Raw genomic sequence first — 18,664 nt, forward strand, 5'->3', positions numbered from 1 at the left:
ATGTTGAGTGCTTTTTCCCATTAAAATGAAAGAATAATCATAAATATTACACATTTAAATATTGCAGCACAGAATATCCTTAATGTTAATATCAATAAATAATAATATTTTGAGTGCAATAAATAATAATAATATTAATAACATCAATTATAAACACACAGCTCAAGGTGTATTGCCGCAATATGTTGTCGTTTTCAGATTTTTGACTTGTTTTTAGATATGGGGAGATAACTGTGCAGGTGCAAGTGTTTCGGTGCATATCTGTGTGTGTGTAAGTGATTAGAAGTCATCCCTGGTTTCTCCAGCCCTCGCAGACTCCTTCCCCTTTCAGGCGCAAGAAAGAGAGAGAACACAAGATGGAAAGAAAGAAAGCATCTCTTCCCAGCATCAATGATACGTTAGTGATGGGCTTAAACCCCTTTGAAACTTAAATGGGTCACTTGAGGTCATGGAAAGGTCATCTAAGAGGTCAATGAAACCAGGAAGAGATGATCGCTACTTGAATACGAATATGGTAAAAGATTTAAAGGAAGCCATCAAGCACATTTAGCACAGCTTACCAATATTTTCCAGTCTTCATTCATCAAACACATACAAAATTCCCCATTCAGCTGTTCTCATTTTCTCCTCACACTCACACATTCAGTGCAGAATGCTTCAAAAGATCAATTTCAATGAGTACGCTGACAGCGGTGGAAGACAGAGCGGAGTGGAAACATACAGTGTCATTGGGACAGACTCTTCAAATGTATGTGAAGCCCAACGTAACCAAAACACTACTCACCCGAGACCATGACACAGACGAAAGAGACGTTGATAGAATAAACATACAGAAAGTGGTGGAAAAGGGAATGGAGCGCGGGATAAAAGGATGAGAATCACACATATATACAAGCACACACTTTCACAGGCCACTGCAGAGGCTCAGAAGAACATTAGCTATTGCTAATGCTATTTCTTAAGTACATCAACACTTTGGATATCTTATCTACTGACTAATCTATATTTCGCTTATCCAAAGTCGCTTTGAATTCCTGTCAATCATTTTGCGTGTTCACAGAGCAGTTGAAGCGAACTGTTCAAGTTTAGCACCAAATCCGACTTCATTAGCAGTTAGCTTGTTGTGCGAGAATCCTATTTTGTTAGCACTGCTTTTGATGACATGTTGATGCCCTCCTGCTGCATCTGTCATTGTAATGTCACTGGCATTATACTCAATTATACTATACCTTTCTGTAGGACGGGGTTTTGGGAAAAGTGCTGTCTAATTAATGTGGTTTGGTGTAAGTTTGAGATGTTTAACGCTAAATTCAGCATCATCAGCAGGTAGCTTGTCACGCAAGAACTCTATTTTGTTAGCACTGCCTTTGACAACTTTGAGATGACGTGTTGCTGGTCACCTGTTTTGGAAAAAGGAACATGTCTGATTCATGTTTTCATGAACAACTCAGCGTTTCAATTACGATAATACCCTTAGAAGCTGGTTTGTTGCTGGTCTAAGGTGGTCTACCAAATCTAACTAGCCTCACCAACAGGTCAAAACAAGGTCCATCAGCTACACAGCATGTAGGAAGCTGTGTTCTTCGATTGATCTCTGGCAAAGTTCTTAAGGGGATATTTTGGTGCCTGTAGAGTGAGGAAGTCCAAAGAGAAAACAGAATGAAACCTGTGGGTTGGCGGACAGTGCTCTTTGATTGTGTGTGTGTAAGTGTCTGTGCTTGCGGTGGACTGGGCCTGATGTCTCGGAGTGAGTAATGAACACTTGAAAAGGTTCTGTCAGTTGGAATCAAAGCCCAGCTGTAGTCAGCACTTTCCCTTCCGAGGCGTTATTACACACTGGTACCGGTCCTGGCCCGATTCTCCTCTTCCCTGCTTTTCTCCCTTCCTCACGGCTGACAAATTGACAGAACCCAGACGGGCGAGGAGGCAATTCTGTATCGAGTGCGTCTCTCTGCTGCTCTCCATCGCTCTCGTCCTGTAGCGCTCGCCGCCCCCCTCCGGCACATCAATCAGCGCTGGCCCAACTGCAGTCGGCAGTGAATCTGCCCAAACTAGTCTCAACACACGAAATAATAATATAATAATGTAATATAGTTTTTGTAATATTACGTTTAATTAAAAAAATGTAATATAATTTTTACGTAATTTTTTAATCATGTTAGGTAAATATGTAATATCTAATAAATGTTTCATAAATATATATTTAATTAAATGTAAAAAACATTTTAATTATATATAGATCAAAATTTGTGAAAAATATTTAAATTAAATATATATATAGATATGAAATATCTAGCTACATTATAAAAAATATACAGATCTTTAAATATTAATTTAATATACAGATAGGGAGCGTTTGAAAGCAGGCATCCCTAATATATCCGCCGATAGATGCCTGCTTTCAAATGCTCCCGTGTGTATCTGTATATTAAATTAATATTTAATATCTATATATTTTTCAATGTAGCTCAGTGAAGAGCGTCAAAGACGTCTATTTACAACATGTTTTTGAAGCGCTGATCATTGCAGCCAATCACAGACATATATGTTGAGCGTGTGAACACAATGGCCAATCAGAGGTGTTTAAGAATCTGTTCAACAGCGCTCAAAATGCTAGAGGGAAATGCTGGTATCGTCACATTTTATATATATATATAGTTTTTACATTTAATTAAATACACATTTTATACTAGCTTTGATAATTTTCTGTAAAAAAAAAGAAAAAATTTTTTTTTATTTAAATTATCTAGACTTTTTATATAATAAAAAATGTTATGATTAAATTATTTATTGGATGTTAAATGTTAAAATTGAGTGTAAAATCATTTTGAATTTTTTAGTTTTTGAGTAGGTGGCAAGGACTATGACTGCACTGACACGAGAAGAATGACGGGTCGACGTCACCCCGTGGTCCCTACACCGCCCAATCACCTGACACCCCCCTACCTGAGCAATGACAAGCATGCTTCTGCCGCGGACATACTTTCGAAAGGCTGGCTAATTTTAAACACATAGCGAAGGTCTCCGCTATCAAATAAAGATAGGAGAGGCCTGCACACACAACCAACACACTCGGTGTAAATTCATGGAAAGGAATACAAATCAAACAGATGGCAGGCATAACAAGAGCTCGAGATGTCACAGTCTTTTTGATGTTCGACACCACGGCTGAAAAATGGATGCAAGCGGCTGATTGGACGATAAATGTGATCCTGTCATGGACGAGCGAGTGATCCGGAGGTCAAATCACACTCACTTTTTCTCTCACCCTCTTAGTTTACTCACACATTCCCTCTCACATTCGAGCAAACACACATTGGAACAGACTCTCACTTGCTTGGTGCCGAAGCAACTGTGAAAAGCACTTAATAGTCAGACACAGCTCTAAATCAATAGCACCCCTCCATATTCCCCATTTGTATCGTCTTATTTCACATTTAAATATGTTAGGGATGTGTCAGAAATGTGGACTAGTCAACTAAACGTCCAATAACCAAGTAGTCGGTTAGGGAGGTTGACTTGAGTGAGTTAATCTAGATTTTTTTCTTATACTTTTTAGCTTAAATATACAGTGTAACTGGTTTAATGAGGATGGATTTAGAGAGACAACTTTGCAGATAAAGTTGTATTGTACTAGACTGTCAGCACAGAAAACACCTCCAAAAAGCTAGGTCTTTTAATTTATTATATAAAAAATAAACTTCCGACCGACTAGTTTTGAAAATACATACTTTTGCACATCCCTGATATAATTATCACAACTTCTTCAGACATCGCGTCCTCAAAAACACGAAGACACGTCACTTTAACGCAAACATTTCCAGATGCACCATTTATGGATGTGGATGACATCATGCACAAATACAAATCATAGGTATATCATGAGGCAGGGGGTGCATGTCATTTCAGGGGGACAAAAACATTCTTCAGATTTTTCCTGTTCCTTTTTTTGCGGTAGATGTGGCTGTGAGGGGGAAAGCTGGTGTGTGTGGGGGGGGGGGAAATATAAAATCATCTGAATAGAACAACACCAAAAAAGAAAAAAAGGTACAAAACAACAACGACGACGACAAAACTAGACGGCACAATGGACGAGCTCCTTTTTTTTGGTGGGGAAGGAAGGTGAGGTGTGGAAGGGTGACAACATTGATGTAGTTTTACCTTGTCTTGAGATGAACGAACTAGCTAGCGAGCCACGCAGTTTATATCCAGCTTTGAAAGACAAGGAAGGAGGAGAAAGAAACAAGGAGGGACAAAAGAACAAAAAAAGGCAGGGTGAATAAGAGGTGTAAGAAGCAAATGTGCAATACCTTAGCAGATCAACCATTCATGTCAGATATGATGTGTCCAGAACCTGCCAGACAGCCACACACACATACGCACGCACGCGCACACACACACACACACGACATTGTCTTATGGTTTCCTTCTCTGGATCTTCCTGACTTCCTTCACTGTCTTGACTGTATTCTTATACAAAATCTGCTACAGGGCAACTAAACCCAAAGAATTCACAAAGTTTTATTACAATAGTGTTCTCATTAAAATGTTATGTAATATGACAGTCTCAGTCATCCTTACTAATGTCGTGAATTGATGTTTGAGCTGTGTGTGCAGAAGCTAATTAAAGCTTAATTATTATTTATATAAAAATAATAATAATATTTTTTTTAAATGTTTAATATATAAAATCAGTAAGAGGTGAAATATATGTATGTATACTTAAAATATATAAATATATTATTAATATAAAATATAATAAATAAGTAGTATAAAATATAATAATATTAATTTAAGATGTATTATCTTAGATTAATTTCATATTTTATTTTATTTTATTTTATTTATTATGTATTTTATTTTTGTAATAATATATTTATTAAATACAAAAATATTCTATACTATATAATTTCATACTATGCTATAATTTCCCCGATTTCCTCTAAAAATCTGTGCGGAAAGTGTGAAAAACTTCTGGTGCTGCTTGTGAGTCGTCAGTTTAAATCGGTGTATATAACTAACAAATTACCTTTGACCCAGAGAATCATAAGTCATTACTTTCGTCGTGTTCGGCTCGAGAACTAGTACTGCAAAAGTACCAAAAGAATCAATAAATGAATCATTAATGAACTAGAATCTTTACGTGGAATTGGAATCAGAATCATTCAATTTCATGAATGATTCTCTTAATAACGATCATGCCCTCTAACACCCTGCTTTCGCTCTGTCCTGACCTGGCTATAATGTGTGACGCATGTTTTCGCTCTATCTCTGTCCACTATGCGGTGTCTATTTCTAATATGGAGGGAGAGCGAGACTTGATTGAAGGCGCTTTGGAGCAGGACAGATTTACAGTCCTCTGCTCTGTGGCAATGAGTTCACAGGACACACGCACGTGGTCCAAGATGAATCAACATTCAAACCCACACACATACGCTGTCTTACGGGACCCTTCATACATTGTTAGCATTATTAGTAGACACATGGGTATGAAGTTAAATGAGTCTGCATCTACAAGCCATCTATGGTTAACTTCTGAGATGGACTGAGGGGGGCAGACGCTGTAAATCTTTAAAAAAGAAAAACAAATGAGGTGCCATTTGAGTTTTAGGGTGCCATCTCCGAAATGTCATACCCAGAGAGACGGATCAGAGATGCTGAAACCCCTCCCCCCCCCAAAAAGAAGAAGAAGAACAGAAATAATCCCCACACAGCTGTTGCCGTCCCACAACCAGCACACCCCACAGGATGCACAAACACACACACCGATCGCTCGCTCTCCACCCGCAACCCCACAGTGTGAGAGTGTGAATATGTGTGTGTGTGTGTGAGGCTGGCTTTCAGGGTGGATGGTTACCTGGCTCCACTTCATGCCAGCTGCTGGCTTGGCTGCCGCTGCCAGGCGAGCGTCCCTGACCTGGGTAGTAGGACTCCTCTCCCGGACTGTCCACCTCATCCTCCATGCATTTGATACGCTTTGCAGAACTGTGTGACAAAAAAAAGAGACAAGACAAGAGAGTGGATAAATAAAATCAATTACATTTAATTCTGATATAGGCAACATTAAAAAGCATTCAGAAAGCATTAAATGTCTCAATGTGATGTATTTTATGGGCGGGGCTTGATTTTACCCATTAGGATGTGATTGGATAATGAAGTGTTATGATATTATTTAATTAATATGTTTTTTAACTCGCCCACACTACGCTGTAAATAATACATCTTTTATTAAAAAGATCAATATGTTAACATGTTTTTTTAAAATAAATAAATAAATACAATTATAAACAATATGAAAATAAATGAACACGTCAAAAAATATTTTTTTTAAAAGCAATATAAAAGCATACAAAATAGAAATAAATCATTGAACAATTATTTTATTTTTTATGTATTAATTAATTCATTAATTGACATGAATGCATTTCATTATTGTAATATTTCTTGAAATGTATATTGACACACACACACACACACACACACACACACACACACACACACACACACACACACACACACACACACACACAAGAAATGAGAATCACTGGAGGCTGGTGGTCATGTGTGTGTGAGTTATCTGCTGTAAGTTGAGCTCTGACATTTATTTGTTAATGTAAGGCCTACTGGTGTTTTTCACTCATAATCGCTTAATTAGTTTCTAGCATGCAGCCACACACAGGGTCCTTATTCCAGATGTTTGCTTTGGCAGGCCTGGCTGAAGAGGCCACTGAAGCATGTGGGCAGACGCACACACGTACACACACACACACACACACAGATGCATGTGAGCGTGCACACATGGGCTCAAAATCCTGCAAGTTAGTGCTCTAAACTACATTTTTGTGCATCAAAGGCACTTTTGCATTTGATGCACAACGAGTGCATTCTATCATTTTCAACTAATGTACTTCATGGAAATGGCTAAAATGAACATACACATAATGATTGTTGTATTTTCAAATGTGCATGTTACATATTAGCACACATGTTTTTGTACGTTTGTGTTGATTTTAGGTATGCTGCGTTATGTTAAAGTGACAGTGAAATTTGCCCATAAGTGAAATCACAGTGACCATTTATACACTGCGTTTCAGCTGTGCACACACACGTGTCCAAACACAACACGCATCTGTCTACACATCCCGTGTGCGGGGGTGCCACGTAGTACGGTTTTACATTGGGGACCAGTGTCTGTGTGTGTGTGTGCGCATGACTGGCCTGTAGGCTGAGCGGGTGGTGGGGGGAGAAGGTTCCAGGTGGACACACATATGCTGGAAGCTTGTGTAGCTCAGACTCCTGCAGCCTCTTCGAACGCTCAGCCAACACATCAATCTCTGCCTCGGCTGATTAATTAAGACTCAGAGTGAAGGAGAGAGAGTGTGTGCGTGTCTTTTGAGTGTGTACCTGCTAGAAGAAGTGCTGGGTAGGGGGCGCCTCATGGCCCCAGGGCTCATACTGTAGTAGGAAGAGCTGTCCAAATCTGCCAACGAGAAGTTGGGCCCCGTCCCTGCTGCAATGGGCGCTGTCACACACAAAAAAAGAGAACAAAAGTCAATAACTGTGAACAAAAACAATCTGAAGCATCAGATTTTGATGCTTTTCATCTTCATTTCCTCGTCAAAAGTAAAAGCAAAGCTAAAGGTCTTTTTGGAGCAAGTTGGTTCACTCAGCAGCCATCTTGGCTGTATGACAAGCTTTCATTTCAATTGTACATCAACAATAAAACCTGACAACAACGGTATCATAAACTTTGCTGATTTAGCTCACACCAAAACATTCTTTTTTTTTTACTTCAAAACATAGATAGGAAGACAGACAGACAGACAGACAGAGACAGGTAGATAGATAGATAGATAGATAGATAGATAGATAGATAGATAGATAGATAGATAGATAGATAGATAGATAGATAGATAAGCAGAAAGACCGACACAACAATATAAAGATAGATAGAACCATAGATAGATAGACAGATAGATGGATATAGACAGACAGACACAACGATAGAACACATCTTTACTCACATTATTTAACTAGTACTAGCACAAAACTTTCCTCCCAGAACAAGTCGCCACAAGCTGCAAATATCCCGTGCCCCTTTCTGTAGGTCATCGGTGAGCAGCGCTCTATCAAACGCCTTTGTCATACAGTACATAAAGCCGTGATGCCTCTTTATATTCATGGTGACTGAGACCACTATTTTTTGATGAGGACAGCACGAATGTGTAAGAGAGCGGCCCTCGTCCTGCATACCTAATAGGCCTGGCCCAGGCGTAGAGAGAGAGATGTATGTATATGTGTGTGTGTGGGGGGGGGAGTCAGGCAGACGACAGCGTGGAAGACTGTGATAGACACGGTAATGGGCTGCCTAATTAACATTGGAAGAGGACACAGCTAAAGGGGCAAGTTGGACCAAGGGAGGGAGAGAGAGCCGGTGCACTAGCCAACAAGCTAAAAGTTGGATACGTAGGAAGTGAGAAAGGAAGTGCTATAATTTCTGAGTCATCTCTTTATGTTAACTTTTTTTTTTTAAGGGGGGGTGGGCGGTCCTTTGCTCTAATAGAAGTGGTGGCTCAGATTATTTATGATGAGCAGTAAAGCCGGCTGCATTTGCATGGCTAATAGTAGGATGTGAAGTAATTTGTGTGAGAGCTAACCTGGGCACTGGGCTGCAGTAACTCAGCCGGCCCTCAACGCACACACACGCACACACACACACACAAACGCGCCCTCGCGCCGAGAGTGGCCGGCCCTGCTGCTGCAGTTTGGGTAGAAAAATGACCACACTGCAGTCTGTCTGACTGGAATGGAAATCAATCATAAAGGTAATCCGCAGTCTCTACCTCTTAAAGGCTTTATCAAGTGCTTTCGCTTGGAGGATTCCAAATGAAGCCTGTGGCTATCAGGCCAGCATTGATCTCTCTCTCTTCTCTGCTTTCCCTTCTGTTCTCTCTCTCTCTGATCTTTACTGCTTTACCTTTCAAGTTGCTGGGCGCAAAGTACATTAGCAAAATGTTTCAATCTATTCTATTTACTTAGTGCAGAGGAATGGCAGTGCAGTGTGTGGCTTTACTTAGCTATGCATTGGGGACAACAATAAATAAATAATCGGCCACACAAGTTAGCTAAACCTGACAAAAACTCACTTGTTGGATGTCCACAAAGGTACAAATGATTAATGAGGATTTATGAAAAATCATGTTTTTGTGTTATGTTTTTTTACTTTGTTAGATGACAGTAAAAAAATCTAAATATAAAAATATTTTTAATTACAATTTTTTTTAACATTTTCAATATCCAACAATATGATGAAATTAAATATCTCCAATATTTACAGATATGTTACAGATATATCATGCATATCAACTTAAACATGTAGTAAGTTTTATAGATAGCAAGCTAAACGTAAAGTAAAAGAGAACCAGGCAAAAATGTTTCAGACCAAAGGCCGGCAAGCTACAGGAATTTTGTTGTCGGGACAGCAAAGTGACCGAGTCTGCTGGACGTGGCAGAGGTTTTTTGGTGTAGTCTCTTGTCTCAAGAGTTGAAAATCCCTCTTAACATACACACAACAAACAGACATACTCCTCCCCTCCACCCAAACACTGGCCGCTAAAGCATCTACAAAAGCTGGGGAGGCTATTCATTTGAAAAGAGCAGGGGGAGGAGGAAGAGAAAGAGAGAGAAAAAAAATCGGCTTTTGTTCAGGCCGGATTTTCAAATTGAAGCATTTGACAACAAAGGCAGTAGCAATCAACTTCAAAAACCCTGGACGTCTGTTCACCCCGTCTTGCCTCCGCCTTACTCCTCATTGCTTTATTGAGCGAGAGGACTGTAGCGTGATGGGATCTCATCTAGAGCTGGTCTGAAGTTGGTGAGCTTTGACAGGTCTTCAGTGGGGTTTTCTGCTGGATCAGCTCCTGTGTGGATATAGACCTACAGCATAGGTTCAGAGTTCTCAGTCTGGAGAAGAAGGTCCGCATGGGGCTAGACCTTACACGTTCACCGTATATTTTCCCATCAAATCAAATGAGGAAAGAAAGCAGCAGGAACCTCTCTGTTGGAGTCTGCAGGTCGGTGTCCAGTTGAGGGAGGTTAAGAAGTAGAAGAGAATGTAGTCCTGGACTCAGCATATTACTACTCCTGTTAAAAACACTCTGAAGAACAGGACTAATAATCAGCAGGTTGCTAGATTGACACCTGCAAAGAGTAAGCTATGTGCTATGACCATTGTGCACTATATGTCACTTAAAGAGATTGTTCATAGTTCTTTTAAAGTACATCAATGATCATCTTTATCCTTATCCATCTTTATTAATGTGAAAATGTAGGACAACTCGCGGCAAGCTAGCGTTTATAAGATTCAATCCCTGTGTGTGTATTTCACTGCAGATGGCACTGCCCACTGGCAGGCTTTGGCCCAGTGTTGGCACAGTGCTGACAAGACTGGTGGGCGTATCCCCACCGGTGCTGCTCGGCAGTGTCTTTGCCGCGGCGGCCCCTCTCCTACTCCATAATTCATCCGCTCCCCCTGTTCGGTCATATGGCTTAATGGTGCGTGCCAGCGCCCGGCCTTCGCTCAGGGATTTCCAGGTGTCCCTGCCCCTGGACCACACTGCCTTGTTGCTTGCCAACATTTCTGCGAGGCTCTTGCAGGCACACTAATAACAATAACCTCATCCTAATCCTGTATCATCTCCTGTCTCTTTTTGTAGCCCTCGCAATCTCCTCTAGAGAGGCTCTGAGTGGGCGGCAGCAACAGCAAAATTGGCTAACATACAAGTCCTCTTGCTCACCTGAGCTTGACGGTGTGCCAAGCTGTGAAGTGACAGTGTCTGACTTCATACAGAGGCCAGCTGTAGGGAAAAAACAAACTCTAGGTAATAGAGGCTCTTTCTGGGAACGTTTAAGAACACAGACACTGTAAGACTCAAGAAGGTAGAAGGGAATAGCTGATGAAGGAGGAGCAGGGGGAGGGAGGAGGATATGGAAAGTTGGACCCAATCTCCGAAATTACCCCAGCTTGGTATCGACTGGCCAATTATGTGGAGTTCCATTTACAAAAAAACATAGCTGTAGCGGCTAACTTTATGGAGACTTTCATTTCGCTCTCCCTACTCCCGACCGCCCCTCCTTCTCTCTCTCGTTCCCTTCCTCTCCTTTTTTGTGTGGTGCTTTAATAGGATATTGATCGACAGAAGCAGATTCGATTGGGCTGCCACTGAATTGTGTAATGGGTGCACAAAGCCAAGGTCATAGTGTATAGTCAGGGAAGAGCTAAGGCAGCCCGTTGTCCATTCAATATCACGACCTTTCATCTTCCGAACGGGCACGAGCCTGCACTCAACCCCTTCCCCATTCGCTTAAATAAATCTGCCAGACGTTCCCACACAGAAGCCCCGACAGAACTCCTCTGGGCAATTCATACGCCACTTCAGTACACCTCTTCTACCCATCTTCCAATCTGGTGCACTTACCCTCTTCACTTCAATCAACAGCATCATCTCTGTGCCTTCCACAAGAAGCGACCAAAGTCATGAGTGTGCATGCATACAGCACTTTAATTCACAGCCACTCCATCGGGAGCAATCCTGTTAGAGGACTTATGCTAACTGTGGGCTTTGCTGACTGCTGAACTTCTTAGATGGTATTGCCCATTAAAGAAGGAAAGAGGTTGATGCAGGAGGGTGAGACAGTCAACTCTCCCACCATTCCTTAGATGGTGGAGTTTTTAACAATATCAAGAGGTTGGCCCACAGAAACTTGAATTGGAATTATAATAGAAATGACAGGAAGGGGATTTACAGAATTAAATGAAATTCAAAAAAGGTGATGCATTCTGGGAAATGCATATCTATCTATCTATCTATCTATCTATCTATCTATCTATCTATCTAGATAGAAGACCTCCGATGCAAAAGCCTCTAAAAGCCACCTATGGCAAAAATGAGATAATAATATTGAGTGAATGCTCTCCACACATAGTATACGTTCATCAAATACTTTCACTTCTAACTCACTAAATCCCAGCCTAAAGCCCATTCAGAAATGCCGGTATTTGGGTAGAAACCTATACATAGGAGCCTGATAAAAATGTTAATATTAAACAAAAACTTTAGACGGACTTAGAGGCTTTTGCATCTGAAGTCTTCATTTATATATCTCCATCCACAAGATTGTATACGTTTGTACAAAATTTCAAACAAGTGAACATTCAAGTTTGTGTTGACAACTTTTGTGGTGCATTTCTCAGAATGCATTACCTGTGTTCAATTTTTTTGAATGGCACTTTACTACATTTTTCCTGTGGGGCTCAAGAGTAATATGCTCTTTAAGCCAACATCGGCAACCCCCTGCTGACTAAAAGCCACTGGACTGTGTAAAGGAGAGGTGAATAAAGAGAATTGGGGGAAAAAGAGAGCAGAACCCTTTGATTTGAATTGAACATCCAGCATATGCCACCCAGCATTTGCTTTTCTTCTCAGTGTGTCACAGATGTTAGGATAAAAGCCAATCTCTCTGCAGAGCTGGATCAATTATGCATATTCCTTAATCTTGTTACCATCATACTCCAGGAGTTCTGATGCAGCACAGTTCTGGCTGAGTTTTAATATCTGTGTGTTCCTCTCTCTCCTGATACCCTTCATCATTTTCCACATCCTTTTGCACCACCTCACACATGAATGCTGGACTCACGTTGACCCCTGCATTTCCTTCCGCCCGTCTGCTGTCACGCCGCCAGAATGTGGTGGCACCCAAATGTTTGTTCTCTCCAGACGCTGTCTTTGCGTTGGCAGGCACTTTGAGGGTTTTTGAAGGCAGACTGCGAGGTGAGACCACGGTGGGCTCTCTGCCCGGGCCCCATGACACCCTCTTCTTCTCTCCTTCGCCCTGGATTAGGTCACGAAGGAGTGTGATCAATGCACCTTTGATCAGAAGGCTCCAGCGAGTGCTGACAGGCGCTTTGTATCGGCTATTGTTAGCGGGTATCGACAGGCACGTATGGATCGCGCTGCGCTCTGTCACTCTCCACCGTGGACGTCTGCAATTTTTAAAGGTCACGTTTTCTACTCTCTTCCCATCCTCTCTCCTTGCTCCCTGCCTCCTCGGGAAAGCCTGCTTTCCTTCTTCTGCATTCTGTCTTAATCGCTCTATCAATCTGGGAATGACTTGATTGTTTTCTCAAGTTGTGAAAATACTTACTTTTTAGCTTTCTTCACTTTACAAAAATATTTAACATCCGAAAAACTGCATCCTCATAACTGTACGGTTATGAACTTTAACAAAATATGAACCTTAAAAGAGACATTTAAAAAGGCTGCACAAAAGAAAAACTTAGTTTGTACTTTAGAGAGTCCAAGTACTGTTGAACCACACTGCATTGAAGCACTTTCAGCTGACTGCTGCATTTCGCTGGTGTTTCGATTTCTAATGAGTGGAGGGACAGTGGATTCAGCCCATTGTTCAGAAAACAGCATTGAGAAACTGGAGAAGCTTTCCTCCAGCACACTGGTTAATCACCAGCCTCATCCTACCTTTGTGATGAATTTAAGGTGTTTGAACAAGGGTGCTTCAGATGTTGAGGTTTTAATCTGCGGCTGGCCTCATGTACAGGTGAAACAGAACCTCACATCCCTAAAAAATGCCAAGCTAAAGGTTGTGATCCTTACACAACATTTCTAATGAACTAACCTAACTTGACATGTTTTTAGGTTCAAATCAATTGATTTTAATGCTGAAAGTGAAATTACAACTGACATTTAAGGAGTTTTTTTTTTAAACTTGTTTAGCAATTAAAATACTAGTAAATCTTGATGTATATGATACATTTATATGAAAAGCAACACATGTATTTTATGTATTTTTTTAATGAAAAATATGAATTATTAATTCGCACCACAAGATATGAACTAAAATGTGTGTGTTTTTTTTCAAAATGATTGTAATTCAGAATTTAAAAAACGTTCATCATAAAAGGGATGCATTCAAGTCATTCTATTTATTAACTGCATTTTTATGGATTTTTTTTAACCTCACTGACCCATATTTTGTCTTTTTAAACTTTGTTTATAGGTAAAAGAAAACAAATCCACCTTTGTTAAGACAAAATACACTCGTATTAAAGATATTGTATGAAAACATATCTTTTGCAATGTTGCTTCTTAAGTAAATTTATCTTGTTTAAAGGACTTTCAGACATTTTAACTGAAAAATAAGACACAAATAAGATTTTTTTTTCAGTGGACAGGGAGTTATGGAGATCTTACTCTGTGAGACTCGCACGAGCTCGGAGACGGTGAAGACACCTGATGTGACGAAACTGTCCTGGAAGCCAAGGTGCCCTAGGAGACAAAATGAAAGAGAAGGAAAAACTGTTATCGGAATGAACATGATAAAATACACGAAAGACAGCCTTATTGTCAGTAACACACACACACAGTCCCAGTGGGGAAAGGGAATAGGGAGTAGGGAGTGTTTAGAGTGACACTGAGGGTAGAGCACATCTGGATCTGGTCCCATGAGTGTCTGCAGTACAGTGGGGCAGAGGCACGGTGCGATGCAGCACACACACATAAACAGGGAGATGCATAGCATGCCCCAAAAATGACTATTATATGATCTTATGTGTGTTTACGTATGATATGTGGTTGTATCGCAGTCAAACACATTCTTTGTGCGGCTGACAGAAGTTCTTTCAGCAGACAGACCACAATTACTGTGTTCATTGTGCTGACTACGACTGAGCCAGGACCTGCCACACATCCTGCGGGCTGCTGCTCTTCTGGAGGAACCCATATCAGCCTCAGATTCAACCACAGACAACCAGATGACCCTGAATTTCCAACCATTCTACACCACAGAATCAAAACATGCAGTCAAGTGTGGACTGCATATCCATATGCACTGCATATCCACAATGACCTGCTCTCACATTCTGTCAAAAACTGCTGATATGGCAAGGTTAATCATCACAAGTTAGACACAATCTTGCAATGCTCTACATACAGTATGCACTAGATTAGAACTAACTAGATTGCAAAAGAAATGCAGTAGTTGCAAGAGCGAGAACTGTAGGATGAGATTTTAATGTGCAAATATATATTTTTACCCCCCAAAAAATGTCTGTGTATGTATACAAAAAAAAATACAAAAAAAATAAAAATAAATAATATATATATATATATATATATATATATATAAGTAGCCCCTGACTATAAGTCAAAATAATATAAAATAGCGGTAAATAAAGTGAAAAGGTTTACAAAAATTACAAACAAGTATTTTAGTTCCCCTCACTCCACAAGAATTCCTTTAAGTTTAACAGTATTCAGAACAGAATAGGAATGAAAAATTTAAGCATACAGAAATTACAGTGGTATTCATTATAAACAACATTTATTATAAACATGTGAAATGCGTTCTACAAATAAACTTGGCCTAACATACCTCTCTCATTCAGCACAAACGCATGTTTTGCTTGCTTGATGTTAATTGCATTATATAAATCGTTTTAGAATACAAGTCGCAGCACATTTCAGATGATAAACAAATGTGACCTGTAAATCAGTGCAAAACATAAGAATCTTAAAAGTTTTATTATATACGAGACATATCCAGATTCTTTCTCCCGTAATTTTTTTTTATAAAAATAAATATATATATATATATATATATATATATACATATATATATACATACATATATATATATATATATATATAGAGGGGGGTGACAAGACGAAACTTGAGTGGAAGTGATGTTAGCTATTAAACAACTTCTGCTCGGTGGCTGGCGAGCTATAAAACCAACAATAGAAATGAGTTTAGTCTTGACTGGCTGGATGAGGAGACATATAACATGTGGACGGGCAGAATAATAAATAATAAAAACAGAGAGAGAGAGAGAGAGAGAGAGAGAGAGGGAGAGAGAGAGGGAGAGAAAGAGAGGGACAGAGGGAGGGGTAATATCTACGGCTCATTGCAAGAGAAAGTGCTGACATGAGCTAAAAGACTGCAGACCCGGAGAGCATTCCTGCACAGATGCCCCTGAGATTGAGAAGAAGTGAGATAGAGTTTGTTCAGGGAGGTAACAGAAGGAGAGCAGGAGACGTATGTTAGAGGGCATGTGGCAGGAAGTCAAGGTAGATTACAAAACGACAAAGCGACGAGGACAGTGGGCTACGGGGTCGAGAGCGAGAAAGGCAAAAAGTAAAAGTTTCCACACAGCTGTACATACTGTGAAACAACAATAATACAGGGCAGAAGTGAGGCGCACCATTACTTGGAAAACGGAGGGATGACGCAATGGAGCTGAGGAGGGAGAGAGAGTGAACGAACGAAGGAGCCTTCGTCACTAGAATTCCAGTATAGGGAGCATATGCACCCGGAGTTCACTGAGGGCATTTCCATGAGTGCCTCATATAGGGAGGCAGGGGCGAGGGAAGGGGCAGGGCTTCTATATCTCAACACGGATAATCACTCCCAGCTGTGTCCACTTTAGCGGCGCACACACACATGTAGGGAGGGGCCAGGGTTCGCCTTTCACAGCAGCGCCGAGACCTCAACGAGCCTCCAGTGCAGCAACAAGAGCGCCGAGTGGAACTACACTGGGCCACAAGAGAAGCAAACCTATACTGTATCAGGGTAACTGACAAAAACAAACTTTTTTTTATTCAACATCAAGATTTTAGGTGATTTGGTCACTATCCCACAACATTTTAATGAACTTTTAGTTTCTTTACGGTTCGCAACCTATTTTACTGTAAAATGCGTTTTTAAAACATGAAATTCAATGAGAAAAAAGGGCGATGAGGCCAGACTTGATCGCGAGTTAATTTCTAAATTGCCATTTGCTTGCCATTATCTAACTGAACGCATGACCTTGGTGATGTCATCAGTGACGGAAAGTTATCGAGAAAGAGGCAGGGCTTGTTTAATCTTTATTAAGAATTATGAAAAGTGTTTTTTTCTGAGAATAAACTGCACTGATCAGGAATGTGATTAAGAAATCAAGAATGGGTAAAACAGGATATTCAATAATAAAAAGGGGCGGGGCTTGATTTTTATAAGTATAAGGATTTGATTGGGAAAAGTGCTCATTACATTTCAGAATGGAGCCAGACGTGAATGCGAGTTAGATAAAACAATGTATATATTGCTATTTGTTTACATGACCTAATAGCACGGATGGCCTTGATGTCGTTTCACATCCTGAGCTGGATGATGACATCACTCTTTTCTCCAGAGCTGCTTTATAGCTAAATTTAACACATTTCATAATTGCTAAAGTTTACACAGTTATTGAACCGAACTGAATCAACACAAAGCTGATTTCACCTAAATAATGACTGCTTACTGTTGTCTTTTTGAGCTGCTTTACAGCAGAATTTAATTCTGTTTGCTTCACTGAAACAATCTGTAATGTATAAAGTGCTATAGAAATAAAGGTGACTTGACATGACTCGGAGCATGTTAATTTTTTATAAAGAATTACAAAGAGTGTTTTTTCTCAGAACAATAGGCACTGATCAGGAATGTGTATTAAGAAATCACAAAATGAGTAAAACAGGATATTCTGGTGTGAAGTGATTATTTAGTGAAAAGTGTGCATTACATACAGTGTACCAAATGAACCCAGGCGTGAATGCGTGTTTACATGATCTAATAGCACACATGGTCTTGATGATTTCATCAGAGACAGAAAGTCATTTTAGAGGTAGACTGTTTGTTTTTTAAATGAAATGTCTCTCACACGTTCTTTTCCATTTTCTTGAGCTCTCTGTAATGGATTTCTCACCTCCCCTCTCTCTCTCCTGGGCTTGTAAAGGAGAGGATATCCTCTGGCCTTATCTAATAGTCTGCGGATTGTGCAACGGTTGCCCCGTCCCAGAAAGACAGCAGCAACGCTTTGTGAAAGTGCACGTAGCATGGAGCACAGGGGTCAAGGTTTACCAGCAAAAACAAACCATGGAAAAAAATGTTGGTCATGTTTTCCTGCATCGGGGAGAAGAGGGAGAGAGAATTATGGGAGAAAAAGAGGTGGTGACAGGGAAAGTTGGAAGTGTGTGACGGCTTTAGGTTACGTCTGACAGTGTTTAACAGGCACTGAAAGGAGTTAGTGGATAGTTCACTGAAAAATAAAAATTCGTCATAATTTACTCACCCTCATGTCGTTTCAAACCCGTATAACTGTCTTTTTTCTTTGGAACTGAAAATATGATTTTCCATTATTCTGTAGCTCTCACACAAAGCTTTCATATGGCTTCAGGAGACATAAAATGTATACAGTAATAATTTTAAATAAAAATATATACACATATACAAAATGTATATAATACACTGTGTATAAATATAAAATCTAATTACTTAATTTGATTAAATTATATAATTTATTAAAATATTTTTGACATAGGTTTGGAAAATCATGGGTGTGAGTAAATGATGAAGATGATGATATTTGGTGAACTATCCCTTTAAGTGAAAAAAAAAAGTTAACTTTTTTTTTTACTACAGTTTGGATACTTTGTTTTAAGATCCACCAGGTCAAGTTGCTGATCCGAGACCAGTTTTGTGAATTAAAAACAGTTCTCAGATTGTATAGGATGGCAAGAATTCTGGATCGGGACTGGCCTATACTGCTTTGGATCAAAACTGGAAATAATCCG

The 18,664-nt window shown here is 40.0% G+C and overlaps 1 protein-coding gene across 7 annotated transcripts in view; it reads right to left on the minus strand.

The window, feature by feature from the left end:
- The window catches only part of nfia (nuclear factor I/A), a 153,912-nt gene that overhangs the window by 25,813 nt on the left and 109,435 nt on the right, over positions 1 to 18,664 (minus strand). For 4 of the 7 annotated variants that reach the window (XM_082138843.1, XM_082138847.1, XM_082138845.1 and 1 more), the window contains exons 4-7: positions 14,268 to 14,342; positions 7,405 to 7,522; positions 5,858 to 5,985; positions 4,162 to 4,212 (exon numbers count right to left, since the gene is read on the minus strand). In XM_082138843.1, the coding sequence (XP_081994969.1) occupies positions 4,162 to 4,212; positions 5,858 to 5,985; positions 7,405 to 7,522; positions 14,268 to 14,342 (372 nt within the window). The remainder of the gene's footprint in view (positions 1 to 4,161; positions 4,213 to 5,857; positions 5,986 to 7,404; positions 7,523 to 14,267; positions 14,343 to 18,664) is intronic. The other 3 variants (XM_082138844.1, XM_082138848.1, XM_082138846.1) reach the window with 1 other exon arrangement.

Source organism: Leuciscus leuciscus (genome assembly GCF_965113295.1).
Source record: "Leuciscus leuciscus genome assembly, chromosome: 15".
Lineage (NCBI taxonomy): Eukaryota > Metazoa > Chordata > Actinopteri > Cypriniformes > Leuciscidae > Leuciscus > Leuciscus leuciscus.